Consider the following 22,318-nt stretch of genomic DNA (forward strand, 5'->3'; position numbering starts at 1 on the left):
TACTCATTCAGAAGCGTGGATGTTATCCATAAAACACCAAGACCTCAAGGGCAGATAAAAAGGATTAATTGGATAGCTCTCACAGAAGGACCTATGGGCCAACTTGCCTCTTTCTGTGCTGTAGTATTCTATGTGATGGGGACAAAGTTACAACGTTTAAAAGACACTTAGATAAATACACGAATAGGATAGGTTTGTAGAGATATGGGCCAGGAGCAGGCAAGTGGGATTATGTTCGGCAATGACTGGCTGGACCATAGGGTCTGTTTTCGAGCTATATGAATCTATGACTCCAATTAAATTGTCATTAAGAGCCATAAAGCAACTCAACTGCTGATTAAGCCAACTCAATCTCACTGATCGCATTTACAAACTAGGATTGGAAGAAAGGACAGGTTCTATAATGCGTGGAGAAGATGGGCCGAATGACCTCCCGCTGAGCTGTAAATCCCCATGTTTGGGTAACATAATGGTGAATGGTGTACCAACTTCTGTACTGCTGGGAATTTCCAATTTGTCGCCCCCCCCCCAAAAAAAAACGTTTCTTTCTAATGCATGTACCATTTGTGCCCATCAAGATTTGTTTACCCGTTTGCAATAACAGTATTTAATTTCTTGCAACAACTGCGAAAATACAGAGACCCCCGCCCCGCTAGTGTTTCAGGAATAATCACTAGAGTTGTGATGTTATTGATCATTATTAAATATAAATTCTGTTCAGATAAAAATAGGTTTAAGAAAGTGATTAGCTGGTAAGTTCATTTGACACTGATCCCTGCTCCGTGTTCAAGGAGCTGTGATGACGATGAAATTTCAATTCTGCAAACGTCTTGCAAATTGAAGGGTATATAAAGAACAGCTTAGATTCGAGCTGGTCACTGCATTTGCTCTCTTCACCTCCTGATTCGCCTTTGGAAAGGATAGAAGATCCACCGAACAGGTGAGTTGTACCAGACTCCTCTCAATCTTCCTTCAGGTCTCTTCAAGGCGAAATCAAAACATGCAACAACTAAGGAACCAGCCGCTGCTAGAAGAGGGGGGAGAAATCGTTGTTTGGGTCTTCGTAGTTTCTTCAGCTGATCTTCTCGCTGCCTTGGAATGCCAGAACGAATTTAACGCTGGACACTTGGGGGTAGGGAAGCCGTGCAAATCGGTGCATATCAGTGGAACTTTTAAAAGTTGACCATCCATCCTCCTGGGTGGTGCGAGACCGTTCTTCGATCTCCTCTTCACTGAAAGGAAAGTACTGCTCACCCTGCCCAAGAAAACTGGAACAGAGAAGACGGCTTGGAGCAAGAATCCGCTCGGCAGGTGGAGATACGGTGCTGCCAAATCCCACTCATATAAAAACATAACCGGACACTTAATAAGAAGGTGTAGACAGGAATCTTTTATTAAGTAGAGAGCATGTTGTTGTGCTCAAAGGGGATGCACAAGCGAAAGCAATGAGTGACTGATTCTTTTCATTGTTATTTTCCAGTATGGCTTCGATGACCTCAGTATTGGAAGCTAAAGACATCGAGAAGGCCGTATCTGAATGTGCCGGTGAAGTATTTCATTTTTCCTATGCTTAGCTGGACACTAGGAAATGGTTCTAGTTCCTCGTCAGTTATGTTGTATCAAAGAAAAGATTTTAAAATCTCTCAATAACATGAGCAAGAATATTTTCGTGGGGGTGGATCCCTTATTCTGAAGTGGTCTCCATGTTAAAAAAAGTTGATTTCATCCTTTAGAAATCTGTAGTTGAAATATGTTAAAGTCTAAACAAGTTCATAGGAAATATGCCATCTTAAAACATTAACAGTTAACTAAGAAGAGCTAAACCTGGAATTTAAAAATGCCTTTCTGAAATTGTGGGGCTAATGTGATGGGGAAATTGGTTCCATCGCAAAGAGGGGTTCAGGGGTTAATTGGTGGAAGAGGTTCTTCGGTCATAACTTTCTCTTACAACTTTTTCCTCTCTCCCTCTCTCCCAATAGCCGCTACATTCAATCATAAGACATTCTTTGTAACTAGCGGCTTGACGAAGAAGTCGGATGATGACCTTGCTAAAGTGTTTGACATCCTTGACCAGGATCGTAGTGGGTTCATTGAAGTGGAAGAGCTGAAGTAGGAATCCATTTTATTTTGCTATACAGTGTCTATTGATAGATTGCATATTGAATACTCATTGCTGATCTCATCATATCTGTTTATCTGATATATCACACATACGCGCTCACAAACACACTTGAACGTCTTGGAACACACATGCAGATAGTTGAGATTCATTATCTATGCATTTATGGCCTTGATTTTGCGTGGATGAATTACACCACATACTTTACTTCTTTATTCTTCGTATCCATTTCGTTTTGAAGTGGAGATGCCCTCATCACAATTTTTTTCTCACCTGAAGTTATTTGCTAAAAGTAAGGCAAAGTGATAATAGGAAGCAAACATAGGAACTGGAGGAGGTTGTTTAATTTCTTGAACCTGATCTGCCATTCATTGAGATTCTAGTATGACCTGTGACCTAATGCATAATTGACTATTCCTTAAACATCCTTAATATCTTCAGATGATTAACTAAAATCAATGTCAGATGTTAAATTAACAAATCATTGAATCAGCATCAGTTGTTGTTTGCAGAATGAAGTTCCAAACTTCTGCCAAACCTTTTGTATGTGGAAATGTTTCCATCCCCACTCTTGAGAAGTCTGCCATTAAGTTTTAAGCAATACCATTTACTCCTGGACTCCACAATTAGCAAAATAGTTTCTCACTCTCCCTATCACGTTTGTTCCCTTTAATATATTGAAAGCTTGAAAGCTTCAATCAAACCAGGGATACAAAGCCTTAGAAGAATAAGATTACACTTTGTTTCTTTCAGTATAGTTGCTGCCAGACCTGCAGAGTTTTTCCACCACTTTTTTTATTTTTGTGTCATGTATAATTTAGTTTGTGTAATCCCTAAACGTGGAGAAATAGTTGGTCACAAATAGTTGGTTTTTATTCATAACTATTCCTGGAAAGATAAACAGGAGATGAAATTCACATGAGCCTTTGTTACTGCATTCTTGCTGCAAGGTAGTTGGAGGCCGTGCAGCATGTTACCACTGTTGGGTGCACCAGGTTTATGCTGGGACAATGTAGAATTACTGTGTCTGCCTATACTCTTGCAGAGGTCTAATGAAACTGATAAATGTTGGTAAAATGTGAGCTGTAATAGAGACTGAGAACTTATTTCAATGTATTTTTTTTAATTGCTTCACTCTAATTTTGGGTCAATCACAGAATAATTGCTATTAAAATATCCAAAGGTAAATTATAATACTACTGGGGACATTCCCTTGATGATTGGTTGTATTTTTGTTTGGAATTATTTGAAGCATTGCTTGTGACAAATGACATCTGGTGTATCTTGGTATTTCTCTCCATCACTGGCAGATGCCTTGTGGCATTGCTGACTTGAGGGTGTGTTAATAATAAAATGAGACAGGGAAAGGATTACATTTTCAAGAAGCCTGCACAGTGTAAAGGGCTTCAAACTGATTGTACGTGATAAACGTCTGACTACTTCAAATACTAATTTTGTGTGCTATCCTGTTTATGACATTAATATCATATTTATGGTAAATGTGTAGCAATAAAAATGAATGTACCTTTAAGCTTTAACCTCAGGGTACACCCAATCCATTGCTTTTGATCCATAGTTAACTGGCACATTTAAGTGACTGACTGTTGTTTTTCTTGGTTTTAGACTGTTCCTTCAGAGCTTTTCTAAAAGTGCACGGCAACTGAATGACACTGAGACCAGTGCATTCCTTAGTGCTGGAGACAGTGATCACGATGGCAAGATCGGAGTTGAAGGTGTGTTAAGCCCTCTTACAAATATAGTTTCCTGCAGAATTTTAATAATAAGTAAATGTATGAGTGTAGAGTACTAGATTCCTTGCTATTTTATCTTAGCTGAGATGAATTTTTTTTTGTGTTTTCTATTTTTGTAACCTTTGTGCCCTGAAGTAACAGATTCTTGATTTATGATCAGTTTCTCAATTAATTTATTACATTTAAGCTGTCAGCCATTTATTTCAGTGTTAAGAACAGAAGAACAGTAAAATAGGAGCAGAAGTTGATCATTCATCCCCTCAGACTTGCTCCACTGACCTAAATGATCACGGCTGCTCGTCTACCTCCACTCAATTTCTCATTTCCTAAGGGCCATATACCTTGATTTACTGACAAATCAAAACTCTAGTTGGTCTCTATCCAGAATGTACTCATTTATGGGATATCTATAACCCTCTGGGGTTTCAGTTCAAATGAGCAAGTAAATTCATCCTCATCTTAATCCTAAATGATCAATCCACTGTCCTGACCACATGCTTTGGATGCCCCAGCAAGGGAAATAATCTTTTAATGTCCAACTTGCAAGCTTCATCACAATGCTTCATTGTCAGTGACTTGGAGGTACCAGTATTGGACTGGGGTGGACAAAATTAAAAGTCACACAACACCAGGTTATAGTTCCAACAGGTTTATTTGGAAGCGCTAGCTTTCGGAGCTTTCCCTGATGAAGGAGCGGCGCTCCGAAAGCTTGTGCTTCCAAATAAATCTGTTGGACTGTAACCTGATGGTGTGTGATTTTTATCATTGTCAATGGTTTGCTTGAGTAAGTAGAAAAATGTGAACTTACCAGTAAAGACCTCTAAATAGTGATTGAACATAGGAGCCATGGTTAACATTGTATCTGCCCCCTAATTGAGGGGTACAGATTAAACTGTAATCTCATCGACACACCTTTCCCCCACTCCTCCCTTCTGTTTCCCTGCTCCCACACATACCAGGGATCAAATCTGGGTCAACCCAGCATAACATCAGAAAATGATCATGGAATATATTGAAAAGCTTCAATTATTGAAAAGCCAATGCTTCAGATTGATCAAATAGTTTGGGACAAATTCAAACTTGGTACTTGTAAAGTTTTCATGAAAGTATAAGACTATTACTCAAACACCTTCATCCTGAAATCCTTTGTTTATGTTCCAGAGTTCAAGTCAATGGTCAAAGCATAAAGGAGCTAAAACAAAAGGCCACTCTCTCATTGCTGAGCAGTTCAGACATCTTTACTATCAACACACATAGCAAATGCATTTTTATTTATACATTTTGATACAGTTGAATGGCATGAATAAATGTCTAAATGTTGTTTCCTTTGTTGGAACTTTTTAACGGAGCATTTTCTGTGCAGTTTAATTGATATTTATTGTTCGATATATTAATTGTGGAAAGAGCCTCAAATCGCTAAATTCACAAAATAATAAAGATCACTATTGAAAATAATTTCTTCAGCTGGTTTACTTGTGTCCCTTGGATGGATTGGAATGTTGTGTCTCTTTTTACTGTTGTGTTTGGGAAGACTTGAAAGCATTATTTCCATTTTAAATAGTCTTATATGAATGAAAGATTAGAAGCACATATTCCTAATGGTTTGAATGAACAGAAGGTTAAAATCAAATTTTAATCACTGTGGTTATTGAAAACAGATAAAACATATTAAGTAAGTGATGAAGACTAACATAGGGATCCGAACAACGCATGTAAAGTTTTTTTTCTCCCTTCTGATTTATTGTTCATTATTTAAGCTTTCATTAGAAGTTGAAATCAAGAAATGAGTGAATAATTTGCTCTTGATAAAATAAAGGTGGGTAGGAACATCACAGTATGAGATTGAAAATTCACCACACCACCTCCCCCCATAACTTCAGGGTCCCATTGTCAAAGTCATTCTCAAGTTAAATCAGAGAAAGATGTATAACTTGGAAATGGTGATCTTGAATCTGATTAATCATTGCTTCACCACATGCCTCTGTTCAGTCCCAGTGATTATCGAACTGTCATTCTGAATGGTTTAGTTCTTTCTCTCCACCAACTTTATAAGATGAAAGTCTGAATGCATGATCAGTAATGTGCTTGAGAATTAGTTCTGGCTCATTCTAACTACCCAGGAGGGATGCAAGGGAAGCTGCAGGATTTAGCGACTGTCACAGAACTTCGTCACCTCTCCTCATGAAATGCCGGGGTTCCCTTATTTCCAAAGTTGTTGGTGTCTCTTCTCTCTCTCTGTTGGCACATCACACCACAGAACACTTTTTACCTTAAATCTGGTATTTAAGACCACAAAGATGCAGGCATTAGGATTCCTAATCTAAACATAGCAAATGAAAGTGAAAACACTTGCTCATTATTTAATAATCACAAAATGTAAATTGCAATTGTACTTCAAAGACTACCTCATTGAATATCAAGCCTGTGAGACATGCTGAGAATGCAGTAATCCAGTAGGTAAATACAAGTTCTTTCTCCACAATCACACTTGTATCTGAAATTACCTGATCTCTTGAGATAATGTTCACGGCTAGTCTTCTGGTTGTAGCATGATATCTATTGGTGCAATAACTGACATCAAGGGCTCAATGCCAATTTTGGATATCATGTACCATTTTCCAACTCTTTTCAAAACTACAGAAGCAAAAGGCATTAAGATAATGAGTCATGCAATGGAAAGCATGACACAAAATAATGGCTAAAGTGGAATTTAGAATAACATAATAAGGAAGTAAAGGTTTTCATTCTGTCATTTCTTATATGAATGATTCAAAAGCAGGAGCCACTTGAAAGGTTATTAAGTTTTCAAAGGGTGAGTTCAAAGTTGCAGAAATAAACTGTATATTTTAAAATAATTAATGCTTCACCCTTAAACTGTGAGGCATCACAGCTGATCTTGATCTGACCTTACCCATTGTAGTCTTCCAGAGTTCAGTAGCATGAATACTGGCCATTTAAAAAATTTCCCTCTATCCTTCAGCTGTTCCCATCACCCCAATCCACCACACCCTGGCAAAGGTTTCTGCAGCATACGTACCAAGAATCCATAAAGTCTTAGAGTCAAGCAGCACAGAAACAGGCTCTTTGGCCAACACGCCCATGTCAACCAGGTTTTCAAACTGAACTAGTCCCATTTGCCTTCACTTGGCCCATGTCCCTCAAAACCTTTTCTATCCATGTGCCTGTCCAAATGTCTTTTAAATGTTGTAATGTACCCACCTCTACCACTTCCTCTGGCAGCTCATTCCATAGAGGCACCACTCTCTGTATGAAAACATTGCCCTCAGATTCCTTTTAAATCTTTCCCCTCTCACCTTAAACCTATTGCCCTCTAGTTTTGGATTTCACTACAATGGGGAAAAGATTTGGGCTATTCACCTTATCTATTCTTGTCATGATTTTATAAACCTCTATAAGGTCACCTCTCAGCTGCATAAGCTGCAGAGAAAAAAAAACTCAGCCCCTCCTTCTAACTCAAACTTTTCAGTATCGATAACATACTTGTAAATTTTTTTTCGCCCTTTCAAGTTTAATAATAGCTTTCCTATGGCAGAGTAACCAAAACTGTAGACAGTACTCCAAATTTGGCCTCACAAATGTCTTGTACAGCCATAACATGACATCCCAACTTCTGTACTCAGTGCTCTGATCAATGAAGGCAATCATTCCAAACACCTTCTTCACCACCCTGTTTACCTGTGATGCCACTTTCAAGGAACTATGTGCCTGCACACCTAACTCTTTCTGTTTGACAACATTCCCCAGGCCTCCATCATTAATTGTGTAAGTCATGCCTTAGGTTGTCTTACCAAAATTCAAAATATAAATCAACAGAAGATGGAATTACACAGCTAGTGCTCAGAAGTTAAAACACAGAATGGATTAATGTTTCAGGTGATCACTTTTTATCAAATAGGATTTGGAGCAGAAGCAATGAGCTGTGAATGACTGGCACTCATTAACAAATGTAACCCAAGTATGAAAATTGGATATCTTTCAAGGACAGTAGAGAGGATTGAAGATCAGCTTGACTCAAACAACAAGAGGGAAGAGAGATTTTAGTTATGAAGAGCGAATAGAAAAATTGTGGATTGTCTTGATTATAACAGAGCTGTTTAAAGTTGTGTATATTTTCACTGGGTGAAGAACAAGGTGGTCATGGTGATAATGAGTGCTTACTAACTAGAGGATACAAATTTAAGGGCATCAAATTAATACAAAATACCATTACAAGTTCGCCGGGCTGATAAGATGAACCAATTATTCCTGGTTCAAATTCTCATTCCAAGTCCTTGCCTGCAAAATGAAATGCTGATCTCCTAGGTTTGCCATGTCTAAGAGAAATCTCAGGAACTGTGCTGGGCAGTTCCAGATTAGAAGTACATGTCTGAGTGCACAACAAGCCTTTAAAGGTGGAACAAATGCAAACGATGCCATTTAAGTCTGGGATATCTGCCAACTGGCAAGTTATTCTGAGGACGCTGCGTGGCACGATGGGGTCAGAATCAGATGTGAGGGAAAGCATGTGGTAGGGTAGGTCAATAATAAGTTGAGAGTGTGTTGCTGGATAAGCACAAGAGGTCAGGCAGCCCTTCCTGATGAAGGGCTCCGGCCTGAAACGTCGATTTTCCTGCTCCTCGGATGCTGCTTGACTTGCTGTGCTTTGCCAGCAATAAATTCTCAACTCTGATCTCCAACATCTGCAGACCTCACTGTCTCCTAGGTCAATAATGAAGTGAGTTGGTAAGGTATGCTAAGAAAATGCACGAGTTCTCAAGGGCAGTTGGAGATTGGCACGACATACAACATCCATATCCGACAAATTAACCTTTAAAATTAATTAATTCATGATAGGCCTGGATAAGCCTGAGGCTTTCCTGTTCGCTATGTCTCAATACTTCAGAATAGAGCTAACATGACTGATAGAAGGAGTGCATCCAACCCCTTGACATGCTCTGCCATTCAGTTACTTTGTGCCTGATATATAGCTTAACACATTTCTTATCCCATAACACCCTTATCCAATAAAAAATTATCAAGATTAGTTTTGACATTTTTAATTGATCCTAAACTCAACAATGTTTGGGGAGGATAGAGTTTCATAATTTCACTATCCTTTCCAACAGCATGTATTTTCTGACATCACCTCTGATCTGCTCAGTTCAAAATTTAAGATCACCTTAATCTGAACTCCCTTGACGGCCATCAATTGATTTTGATGAATGTGTTATATAAATAGCAATTAGCGTTAACTGTAAATTCGAAAATTGGTTTGCATCAAATTTGGCCAGGTTTTTAATAGACTCTGAAGAGTAATAATGGAAATCATTAGCCCAAACTTAGGTAAGTATGAATGTTCTATCAGGGGTTAGGTATAAATAAGGGTGTTCACTAGTTGACCGTTGTACTGTGCACTTCATGAGCAAAAGTGTCACAAGGCATCAGGCCAAAGACTTGACACTAAATCCTCAAGCCTCTTTGAGCGAGGTAGGTTTTTTAAGAACATTGTCAGCAGCTTGTTCAAACTTACAGCTAGTATCCATTGATGAGAACTGAAGTTAACAGGATGCCAATTGGATCCATCATCATTCAGAATAGAGCAGATTACTGCAAGGAAGTGTACCGACAACTGAACAATCAGGAACACTACAGGCAACTATCGGCCGATCCGACCAAAGAGCACCCATGTACTAAACACATTGATCAGGACTTTGGATCCAGTCCTTCAGAGTTCCCTACACACCCTCATCCCATGTACTTCTCATGTAGGCAACATCTACTGCCTTCCGAAGATGCACAAAGCCAACACACCAGGATGTCCCATCGTATCAGGAAATGGGAGCCTGTGTGAGAATCTCTCAGGCTATGTCGAATGCATCTTGAAACCCAGTGTATAGGGCACCCTCAGCTTCTGTCTCTACACTACAGATTTCTTACAGAAACTCAGCCCCCATGGACCAGTCGAACCAGGAACATTCCTCGTCACAATGGACATTTCAGCACTCTGCACCAGCATCCCCCATAATGACAGCATCGCGGCAACAGCCTCAATACTCAACACCAACAACTGCCAATCTTCAAGCACTGTCCTACAACTCATTCACTTTATCCTCAATCACAACGTTTTCATCTTTGACAACCAGTTCTTTATCCAGACACACGGAACAGCCTTTGAGACCAAATTTGCACCCCAATATGCTGACATTTTCTTGCACAGGTTTAGATTAGATTACATTACAGTGTGGAAACAGGCCCTTCGGCCCAACAAGTCCACACCGACCCGCTGAAGCGTAACCCACCCATACCCCTACATTTACCCCTTACCTAACACTACGGGCAACTTAGCATGGCCAATTCACCTGACCTGCACATCTTTGCACTGTGGGAGGAAACCGGAGCACCCGGAGGAAACCCACGCAGAACGGGAGAATGTGCAAACTCCACACAGTCAGTCGCCTGAGGCAGGAAATGAACCCGGGTCTCTGGCGCTGTGAGGCAGCAGTGCTAACCACTGTGCCACCGTGCCGCCCACAAAGGTTCAAGCAAAACTTCTCCTCTACACAGGACCTCCAACCAACACGATACACAAGGTATATTGACAACATTTTCTTCCTCTGGACCCATGGTGAGGAGTCACGGAAACAACTACACAGTGATATCAATGAGTTTCATCCCACCATCAAACTCACCATGGACAACTCTCTCATTTCTGTCTCATTCTTGGACACATGCATCTTCATCAAGAATGGGCACCTCAGCACCTTACTCTACTGCAAACCCACAGATAACCTCATGATGCTACAGATCTCCAGCTTCCATCCGAAACATATTAAAACAGCCATCCCACACGGACAAGCCCTACGCATATGCAGGATCTGTTCAGATGAGGAGGAACGTGACGGCCATTTGGAAGTACTCAAGGATGCCCTCATCAGAACAAAGTACAATGCCCATCTTGTTGACAGCCAGTTCTGATGTGCCATTGTGATAAACCGTAATGACCTCCTCAGGAGACAGACACGAGGTGCAACCGACAAGGTACCCTTCGTTGTTCAGTACTTCCCAGGAGCCGAAAAACTATGCCATGTTCTTCGCGGCCTGCAACACATTATCAATGAGGATCAAGACCTTCCCTACGCCTCCACTTCTTGCCTTTAAACAACCACCAAACCTCAAATAGATCATTTTGTTCGTAGCAAACTGCCCAGCTTTCAGGACAACACCATACAACCTTGTCACGGTAGACTCTGTCATGTGTTGACACGGATACCACCATTACACGGGGGGACACCTCCCACCATGTGTGTGGCAGATAATCATGTAACTCGGCCAATGTTGTCTATCTCATACTTCTGCAGGCAAGGATGCCCTGAGGCATGGTATATTGGCAAGACCGAGCAGAGGCTATGGCAACGGATGAATGGACACTGCACAACAATCAACAGTCGGAGAACAGTACAGTGATCTGGGACATTCGACCTTGGACATTCGGATGACTGTCCTCCAAGGCGGACTTTGGGATAGACAACAATGCAAAGTGGCTGAGCAGAGGCTGATAGCCAAGTTCGCTACCCATGGGGATGGCCTCAACCAGGACCTTGGGTTCATGTCACACTACAGGTGACCCCACTGCAACACACACACACATACACACACACACCTACAGACCCTCTCTCACACATAAGCTCTCTCTCATACACTCTCACTCTCACTCACACATCCTCTCACAGACTTATACCCCTTTACACTCACACTCACATACATACACATACACACACTCTCTTACAGGTGACACCCCCTCACCCCCTCACTACACACACACATGCACATACACACACATAAGTTTGTGGGCTGAATTTGTACTTTCAGAATTACATTTTATTTTACTCAAAAACTGCATGAATCCATATAAGATTCTGTAAATCCCTTTTTTAGGTTAGAATCAATCTGAACATTGTGACACAGACAGTCTCACACAGGGCACCTCACACCTTCAGTGCATTATCTGGGCCAACATGGTACCTATTGTTAAAGTTCACTTGAGAGTGTAATTTTAAGAAAGTTCTGAAAGTTACATATGAAAGAACTGAAACCAACATGCCTATTCTAAGAGATAATAGACTTAACAAACAATCCAGGTCTTTTTCAATATATAATTTCAGTAACATTACACTGCAAACTTTTGCTATAAGTTCTATGTCCTATGATCTTATACTCCACAACCACCTGATGAAAGAGTAGCGCTTCGAAAGCTAGTGCTTCCAAAGATAGCGCTCCGAAAGCTAGTGCTTCCAAAGATATCCGTTGGACCATAACGCGGTGTTGTGTGATTTTTAATTTTGTACACCCCAGTCCAACACCAGCACCTCCAAATCATGGCCAGTTGGATTGGCACTGAGCTTTATGCAGGTATTAAAGAACAGTGGAAACATGAGAATGAACATTTTTTTAAAAATTAAGATGCTTGTTTTGAGTCTTTGTCCAATATTTATTCTTTCAACCGATGGTAACAAAACAGATTCTCTGGTCATTGTCTCATTGCAATTTGTGGAAATGTGCTGCTTGCAAGCCTATCTTTCTTTTAAAAAATTGAATAGACTAAATCATAATCTCTGAGAAACTGTATTAGGCTTAATTACAGAAAGACTTATTTTTACTAACCTGAATTCATATTAGAAGAAATAAGCAACCCTGCTACAGATTAGACTGAAATTCAGTATGAAGTGTGACTCAAGGGCACACATAACTGCAGTATATCTCTGTACTGTCTTCATATAACATTAACAACTCCTTGCATTCATACAGCGTACCCAACATGGCAAAACAGTCAAAGTTCCTTTAAAGGCATTATATTGCTAAATTTGACACCATCTCATATCATGGCGTGTTAGTTCAGGTGAGAGATTATGAAAAAGAAAAACCTTCCAATTCTATAGCAATTTTACAACCATTGGTCATCAAATGAAGTATTTTGGAAGTGTAATAATTGTTATGATGTAGGAAATCAAGTATCTAATTTGCAAATTACACTCCCACAGACCTGCAGTGTGATAGGATAACCTGTTTCATGAAAGTAATTGAAGGATAATGCTGTTTAGGCCATCAGATATAATTCTCCAATTTTCTGAAATGTTATCTTTATCTGGGAAGGCAAACAGCCTCAATTTAGTACCTGGAAGATGGTATCTCTAACAGTGATTTGATTTGATTTGATTTACTGTCATCACATATACCTTAGTACAGTGAAAAGCTTTATTTTGCGAGCAGTATGGGAAGATCATAACAAACAAGGTCATGCAGATCATCAGGATGCTTAGACAGAGTGAGGGACACAAAGTTACAGCTGCACAGGAGGCGCACAAAGCAAGATCACCGTTAGAAGATCAACATTATTTAAAGTTAGAGAGGTCCATTCAGCAGTCTAATAATGGCAGGGAAGAAGCTGTTCTTGGTGCGTGTGTTCAAACTTCCGTATCTTCTGCCGGATGGAAGAAGTTGGAAAAGAGCATTACTGGGTTGGGAGAGGTTTTTGATGATGTTGGCAGCCTTTCCACAGCAAAAAGAAGTGTAAATGGAGTCCATGGATGGGAGATTGGCTTCCATGATGGTCTGGGCTGTGCACATGACTTTCTGTAGTTTCTTGTGGTCCTGAACAAAGCACTTGCCGTACCAGGCCATTATGTACCTGGATAGAATGCTTTCAATGGTGCATCTGTAGAAGTTGGTGCTGTCTCAACTATACATCAACCTTAGATTTTGTTCTCAAGTCTAGAGTGGTACTTGGAATCTGTAACTTGAAACTGAATCACATCTAACATGCACTGCACATGGAGCATCTTATTAATGTGAGATATACAAAGACAGAGAAGCTTGGATTAATCATTCTGCAGTTTAGGGCTTGGGCAGCTGTAGACAAGATTGCCAATAGCAGGTATGTTTAAATCAGGAATGCACAAGTGGCCAGAATTGAAGGAGTGCCATATCTTGGAAGGTCAGGCTGAATGAGATCACAGAGATGCAGAGGACAATGCCATAGAACAATTTGAATGTGAGGGTAAGAATGAAGACATTGGCAGACTGAAAGCCAATTTAGGGCAGACTGCATGGGTGATGGATGTATGGGATATAATAAAAGCCAGGATGTGAGCAGCAGAGTTTTGATGGAGCTGAATTTCACACATCCATTTTCTGATATGATTCCAATATCCAATGTTAGTAAGGGCAAGTAAGCACCAAGAGGTTTTCAGAGATTCTGGTCACAACACAAACAGAAAGAAGCTTTTGCATAACTACTGTTAATTTTTTATCCATTATTTCCTTTGCAATGAGAAATACTGTGATGAAACTTAATTGCAACTAAATTGTTTACGGGGTGCAATCACCACCAAACAAATCACTTACTGGTGATGGTGCCTCCAAACAAGATAATGATCTGCAAATGATAATCTGCCCATTTACAGTATCAGTTTTGAGCTGCTGAGTTCTTATTTATAAGTAAGTAAATGATCAACTGTATTGTCCTGACCAGTAAATATCCAACAACCCTCATGACATTCACTCTATTTCCAGCTTCACAGTAACATAATAATGTTAAACCGGTTCTCACTCACTGTTTTGACTGATGACCCTTTTCAGCTGTTATCCTGGAATTGACTTAATCTTTTTGACTTTCAAATAAAAATGCTTAATTTTATATTCTTAAGAAAAACTTTCAAACTACTGTATATTGGAAAAATATGTTTACCTTAGTTCATCAGGTATGGGTGCCTCTAGCTAAGCCAACATTTATTGCGTAACCCTAACTACTGTTGAAAAGTGGTGGTGAGTGGTCTTTTTGAACTGCAGCATCCCTTGGGTTGTAGGTACACCTTTAATGCTGTTGGGGAGGGAATTCCTGGATTTTGATCCCATGATAGTGATAAAATCCCAAATCAGGATGGTTTGTGGCTTTGAGAGGGATTTGCAGGTGGCGGTGCTCCTATATGTCTGCTGCATTTGTCGTTCTAGATGGCTAAGGTCATGAATTCGGAAGGTGCTGTCAAAACAACCTGGATGTGTTGATGCAGAGCAACTTGAATGTTATGGGGAAATGGTTAGCTACTCTCTTGTTTTAAATAGTCATTGTGTAGCACAAATATATACTTGCCACGTTAGGCTAAACCCAGATTTTATCCAGACCCTGTTACATTTATACTGCTTCAGAACCTCAGGAATTGTGGATGGTGCTGAAAGTTATGAAGTCATTAGTGAACATCAACTCATCTGATCTTATGATGCAATAAAGGTCATTCTTGAAGCAAATGAAGATGATTGGGGGCCTAGGATAGATGTAAGTGCTTAATGGGAATGTTCCGGAGCTTCCTTCTACCTTTAAAACAAGTAGAGAATATTCCACAACACTCCTGGCTTGAGTCTTGCAGACAGACTTTGAGGAGTCAGGGGTTACTGTTGTTACTGCAGAATTCCCAGACTCAACCTGTTGTTGAGCCACAGTATTTATATGGGAGAAAGTGAGGACTGCAGATGCTGCAGAGTCAGTCAAAAAGTGTGGCACTGGAAAAGTCTTGCAGGTCAGGCAGCAACTGAGGAGCAGGAGAGTCAATATTTTGAGCATAAGCCCTTCATCAGGAATGTTGGGGTGGGGGCGTAAGAGGACTGAGATAAATAGGAGGATGGGATGGGGCTGGGATGAAGGTAGCTGGGAAATTGATAGGCGGATGTAGGTGGGGGATGATTGTGATAGGTCAGTGGGAAGGGTGAAGCAGTTAGGTGGGAAGGAAGATGGACAGGTGGGACTGGTCAAGAAGGTGGTGCCTAGTTGGAGGGTCGGATCTGGGATGAGGTGGGGGGAATGGTAGATTTGGAAACTAGTGAAGTCGACATTGATGCCATGTGGTTGGAAGGTCCCAAGGCAGAAGATGAGGCATTGGAGGAGAACCGACTTGCATGTCCTTGGTGGAGTGGGAGGGGGAGTTGAAGTGGTCAGCCACAGCCCGTTGGGGTTTTTGGGTGCGGGTGTCCCAGAAATGTTCCCTAAAACGTTCTGCGAGTTGGCGTTCTATCTCCCCAATGTAGAGGAGGCCACATCGAGAGCAATGAATACAGTAGATGGGGTGTTTGGATGTGCAGGAAAGTCTCTGCTGGATGTGGAAGGATCCTTTGGGGCCTTGAATGGAGGTGAGGGGGGAGGTATGGGCGTCGAGGGAAGATGCCAGGTGTGGAGGGTAGGTTGGTGGGGGGGCATGGACCTAACGAGGGAATCATGGAGGGAATGGTGCCTGCGGAACGCAGATGGGGGTGTACGGAAATATGTTTCTGTGGTGGGGTCTGATTCCTGCACCTCCGCCCTTGAACCTCACCCCTCCAACCGCAACAAGGATAGAACTTTCCTGGTCCGCACTTTCCACCCCACTAATATCCGAATACAGCTCATTATCCTCCATCATTCAGCCACCTAAAATCAGATCCCACAACCAGAGATATATTTCCCTCCCCACCCCTATCTGTGTTCCACACGGACCATTCCTTCCATAACTCCCTTGATAGGTCCATGCCCACACCAACTCACTCTCTACACCCAGCATCTTCCCTTGCTGCCACACAAGGTGTAAAATCTATGCCCTCACCTCCGTCCAATACTCCAAAGGATCTTTTCACATCTGGCAGAGAATTCTCTGCACATTCACCCACCTCATCTACTGTGTCCATTGCTCTCAATGGGTCTCTTGTACATCGGGGAGACAGAACGCCAACTCGCAGAGCGAGAAAACATCGCTGGGACACACACCAAACAACCCCATCGCTGTGGCTGACCATTTCAACTCCCCCTTCCATTCCATCAAGGACATGTAAGTCCTAGGCCTCCTCCACCACCAAATCCTAGCCACCCAAAACCTGGAGGTAGAACACCATAACAGGTGGCACAGTGATTAGCACTGCTGCCTCACAGCGCCAGAGACCTGGGTTCAATTCCCGCCTCAGGCAACTGACTGCGTGGAGTTTGCACGTTCTCCCCGTGTCTGCATGGGTTTCCTCTGGGCGCTCCGGTTTCCTCCCACAGTCCAAAAATGTGCAGGTTAGGTGAATTGGCCATGCTAAATTGTCCGTAGTGTTAGGGGCAGGGGTAAATGTAGGGGAATGGATCTGGGTGGGTTGTGCTTCGGTGGGTCGGTGTGGACTTGTTGGGCCGAAGGGCCTGTTTCCACACTAAGTAATCTAATCTAAGCTTCCGCCTTAGGACCCTCCAATCACATGGCATCAACGTTGACTTTACTAGTTTCCAAATCTCCTCTCCCCCCACCTCCTTCCAGATCTAACCCTCCAATTCAGCACCACCCTCTTGACCAGTCCATCCTGTCCACCTTCTTTCCCACCTATCTACTCCACCCTCCCCACTGACTTATCACAATCACCTCCTATCTGCATCCATCTATGACCGCCCCAGCCCCACACCCACCCTCCTATTTATCTCTCAGCCCCCAGCACTCTACCCCACATTCCTGATGAAGGCCTTATGGCTGAAAGGTCGATTCTCCTGCTCCTTGGATGCTGCCTGATCTGCTGTGCTTTTCCAGCACCACACTTTTTGACACAATATATATATGTTTAGTTCACTTTCTGGTTAATAGTAACCCCAGAATGTTGGTAGTTTGGAGGAGGGGGCACCCCAGTGATGTCAAGGGCCAATGGTTGGATTCTGTTTTATTGGACGTGATCTTTGCTTGACGCTTGTATGCCGCAAAAGTTACCTGCCACTTATCAGACCAAGGTTGAATGTTATCCAAGTATTTCTGCATTTGACCATGAACTGCTTGGTATTTGACGGGTCATGAATGGCACTAATCATTGTCCAAACATCAGAAAACATCCCCACTTCTATGATTGAGGCTAAGACATTGGTGAAGCAGTTAATAATAGGTAGGCCTAGGACTAGACTTGTTGCTGCTATGACTGCATTTCCCTTGAAAAGGAAGAGCTGAAGCAGGGAGTTCTCCATTTTAAATCACATACGTACTCTAAAATTAGGACAATTGAAGAGCTTTAACTTGTTCCTGTGGGTGGCACTGGCTCAGCCCGAATCTATTGTCCAGCCTTAGTTATTCTGGTGGAAACACAGTCTAGGCTATTCAAGTCAGCTGCTTTATGCTGAGTGCAGTCATGTGCAGGTGGCAGGTTGTCTTTCTTGAAATATACTAATTTGGCTTTCAACAACAAAACCAGCAGCTTTCTCAGTCATTCACAGACGAAGCATGTTCGAAATTCAATTACATCTCTCTTAGCAGACTGATCACAGTTCAACCAAAGTGAACACAAAAATAATAATTCACTCATAATTGAGATATGGTTGGCTGAGAGCTACAGCTCCTGGATTCTGCTCCAGATTAGAATGTCTAATGCCTCGAGGTGATCAGTTCAAATTAGGTGCATTCCTCACATGGGGTGGAGTCCAAAGATGTGCAGATTAGGTGAATTGGCCATGCTAAAATTGCCCGTGGAGTTAGGTGCATTTGCCAGGGGTAAATGTAGGGGAATGGGTCTGGGTGGGTTGCTCTGCGGAGGTTCGGTGTGGACTTGTTGGGCCGAAGGGCCTGTTTCCACACTGTAGGGAATCTAATCTAATCTAAACTAATGTGAGAAATGGAGGTGAATCTGGTGGTTGGGGTGGCATTTAATCAGATGGAAATGTCACTTGCCTGCCCCTGAAGCTGCCCCCGACCAGGGAAGGTTTATGGACAGCTATCCTGTGCCCCATACAGAGCATACTCACTTAAGGGCTTCAACCTGCCACACTGGTATTCACCCAGCCGACCCTACAGGAAGCCTAAACAGCAAACCCACTGGGTTTCTTGTAGTGGACTTTTGGAGGTTTCCTCATTTAAAGTGATTCATTGGGCTCTCCCTCTATGACCTGGGCTCCTTCATGATCTTGGGTCACAGACGATTGCATTATCAGAAGTAATCACTGCCTCCCTGCTGCTGCTGAGCTGGCAACTCTCAGGGCACAGAATTTCCACACCGGGGTCTTTGACCCTCGAGAAGGCTCACCCAAATGGAGACTATGTTGGGCCCTTGCTGGCTCTCTGGGAGGTGGCTAAGACCGCTGTTGCCTCTATAACATACTGCATATGACATCTGACTATCCAACATCCAATATTGGTCCAGCAATTGGTCTTTTAATGACTCAATACCTCCAGTTGTTGGATCAAAAACTCAGAACTTTCAAAGCTGAGAACACTGGTAGCATCTTCACCACATGGGCTGCATTGATCCAAGAGGCAAATCTATCAATATGTTCTTAAACAGTCTCTAATGTCCTCTACAGGTGATTTGTCCACGAGAAACCACTACTGAGGCTCATAATTACCAGAAAGAGGTTGCATTTACAATGAATCATAAATCAGGGCTTTTCAAAGCAGGGGGTTGGAAGCTCAGGCAGGGTCATGAGATGACATTTTGAGCTTGGGAGTTCAGAGGCAGCAAAAGTGGGAGGGGCTCCCTCTCTCACTGTACTCACCAAGCCCTCTCCTCCTCCTCCCACTCTGCCGAGGACATGCAGGTCCTGGGCCTCCTCCATCGCCACTCCCTCACCACCCGACACCTGGAGGAAGAATGCCTTATCTTCCACCTCAAGACCCTTCAACCCCAGGGCATCAATGTGGACTTCACCAGTTTCCTCATTTCCCCACCCCTCCCCCCCAGCTTACGCTACTTCCAAACTTCCAGTTTAGCGCCGTCCACATGATCTGGATAGGATAAATAGACAAAATCTTTTCCCTGGGGTGGGGGAGTCCAGAATTAGAGAGCATAGGTTTAGGGTGAGAGGGGAAAGATATAAAAGGGACCTAAGGGGCAACTTTTTCACGCAGAGGGTGGTACGTGTATGGAATGAGCTGCCAGAGGAAGTGGTGGAGGCTGGTACAATTGCAACATTTAAAAGGCATTTGGATAGATATATGAATAGGAAGGGTTTAGAGGGATATGGGCCGGGTGTTGGTAGGTGGGACTAGATTGGGTTGGGATATCTGGTCAACATGGATAGGTTGGACCGAAAGGGTCTGTTTCCATGCTGTACATCTCTATGATTCTATGACTTTATCTGTCCCACCCGTCAATCTTCCTTCCCACCTACCCGCTCCACCCTCCTCTCCAACCTATCACCTTTATCCCCACCTCCATTCACCTATTGCACCCTTAGCTACCTTCTCCCCAGCCCCACACCCCTCTCATTTATTTCTCCACCCCTGAGGCTCCCAGCTTCATTCCTAATGAAGGGCTCCTGCTTGAAACGTTGATTCCCCTGCTCCTCAGATGCTGCCTGACCTGCTGTGCTTTTCCAGCAACACACTCTTGACTCATATTTACTTAACTTAACCCAAATTAGCATGAATTCAAATTAAATAAAATAGCATTAAATTAAATTACAATCCACTAAAATTAAATTACACTACATTGTACTATATTACATTACTTCACTCGCCACACCTCCATCAAGGCTCCCGTCCACGGGAGCATCAGCTATTATAGCATATTTACGAGCCCCCCACTCCTCCACCCCATGGCTCCCAGACCACCATATACGGCCCTCATGGCTATATAAAGGCCATAATCAGTACCACTGACGGATCCATGTCTATGTAATTTAGAAAGGGCCACCATGTCTTATAAAATTGCTCCGTTCTGTGGTGCACCATACCTGTCAGGTAATCTTGAAGGATGTGCTCCATCACAAGTCTGTGCCACCCTGTAAGACCTGGAGGTTTTTCTGATATCCAATTCATTAGGATGTTCCTCCTCGCACAGTGTGTAAGAATATTGAATAACTTCTTCCCGTGCTCACCCAAAGAGGGAAGATTCACTAGTTCCAAAAAGAGGGTCACCAGATCCTCCCTAACTTCCATTCCCAGGATCCTCTCCAGCTCATTCACTATGGCCCCCCCAGTATCCGTGGATCTTGTAACTGGACCAAAAGCAATGTGTAAGGGTGCCAATACTGTTTTTGCATTTGGGAGATTTCGGGGAAGATCCTTTCTTAAACTTTGCTAACCTCTCTGGTGCCATATGGACCCTGTAAAGTATCTTCAATTGCATCGCTTGTGCCATATTGCATATTGAAATCTACTTTACATTCCCCCATATATCCTCCCATGCTTCCGATGAAATTTCTTCCCCTAACTCCTGACTCCAAATCTCACGGAGTCTCTCCATATCCCCCAAAGCATTCCCTCTCTGCAGATGATATATGGTACTAACTGAGAGAGCACCTCCACATCGGAGCACTTTTCAGAAACTATTATATTACTGAGAATTTGGAATTAAGTTTATTGTCACGTGTACTCAAAAATAGAAGTACAGAAGCACAGTGAAAAGTTTACAATGTCACCCCTCATGGTGTCATTTTAGGTACAAAGTATTTTGGTACAAATCATAGATAGAAAATAGAGAAATAAAGAGAAAAATGTTACATTGCCTTACAGGTATTCATACTATAAGTTAGAAAAAATGAGAAACAAATGTTAAAGTGATAAACATGACAATCTTTCTATAAAGGGCCTGCAGTAGATCAGTGCATGGTCTGACATGATCCACACATGGTCTGACCAGGCTCACAAGCCACAAACCATCCAAACCAGTTGACTATCCAGAATCAGTCCTTGCTTTTCCAAATACATGTACATCCTGTCCCTCAGGATTCCCTCCAACAATTTGCCCACCACCGAGGTCAGGCTCACCGGTCTATAGTTCCCTGGCTTGTCCTTACTACCCTTCTTAAACAGTGGCACCACGTTTGCCAACCTCCAGTCTTCCAGCACCTCACATGTGACTATCGATGATACAAATATCTCAGCAAGAGGCCCAGCAATCACTTCTCTAGCTTCCCACAGAGTTCTCGGGTACACCTGATCAGGTCCTGAGGATTTATCTACCTTTAACTGTTTCAAGACATCCAGCACTTCCTCCTCTGTAATCGGGACATTTTGCAAGATTTATTTATTTCCCTACAGTCTATATCTTCCTTTTCCACAGTAAATACTGATGCAAAATATTCATTTAGTATCACCCCCTTTTCTGTGACTCCACACAAAGGCCACCTTACTGATCTTTGAGGGGCCCTATTCTCTCCCTAGTTACCCTTTTGTCCTTAATATATTTATAAAACTCCTTTGGATTCTCCTTAATTCAATTTGCTAAAGCTATCTCATGTCCCTGTTTTGCCCTCCTGATGTCCCTCTTAAGTATACTCCTACTTTCTTTATAATCTTTTAACGATTCACTCGATCTATCCTGTCTGTACCTGACATATGCTTCCTTCTTTTTCTTAACCAAACCCTCAATTTCTTTAGTTATCCAGCATTCCCTATACCTACCAGCCTTCCCTGTCAGCCTGACAGGAATATACTTTCTCTGGATTCTTGTTATCTCATTTCTGAAGGCTTCCCATTTTCCAGCC

At 42.3% G+C, this 22,318-nt stretch overlaps 1 protein-coding gene across 1 annotated transcript; it reads left to right on the plus strand.

The window, feature by feature from the left end:
* The first annotated feature begins 834 nt into the window (after positions 1-834).
* Positions 835-5,325, plus strand: LOC122560584 (parvalbumin, thymic-like). The gene is made up of 5 exons (XM_043711362.1): positions 835-940; positions 1,481-1,545; positions 1,980-2,109; positions 3,743-3,852; positions 5,032-5,325. Exons 2-5 carry the CDS (start codon positions 1,482-1,484, stop codon positions 5,055-5,057), a joined length of 330 nt encoding a protein of 109 aa, XP_043567297.1. The 5' UTR covers positions 835-940; position 1,481; the 3' UTR covers positions 5,058-5,325.
* Positions 5,326-22,318: the final 16,993 nt, after the last annotated feature.

This window comes from Chiloscyllium plagiosum, chromosome 21, assembly GCF_004010195.1.
Source record: "Chiloscyllium plagiosum isolate BGI_BamShark_2017 chromosome 21, ASM401019v2, whole genome shotgun sequence".
NCBI classification, from domain to species: Eukaryota; Metazoa; Chordata; class Chondrichthyes; order Orectolobiformes; family Hemiscylliidae; genus Chiloscyllium; species Chiloscyllium plagiosum.

Coding starts and splice junctions, on each gene's coding strand:
- LOC122560584 (XM_043711362.1), top strand. CDS start 1,482: ATGGCTTCGATGACCTCAGTATTGGAAGCTAAAGACATCGAGAAGGCC. Junction 2,110..3,742: donor ATTGAAGTGGAAGAGCTGAA/GTAGGAATCCAT, acceptor TCTTGGTTTTAG/ACTGTTCCTTCAGAGCTTTT. Junction 3,853..5,031: donor TGGCAAGATCGGAGTTGAAG/GTGTGTTAAGCC, acceptor TTTATGTTCCAG/AGTTCAAGTCAATGGTCAAA.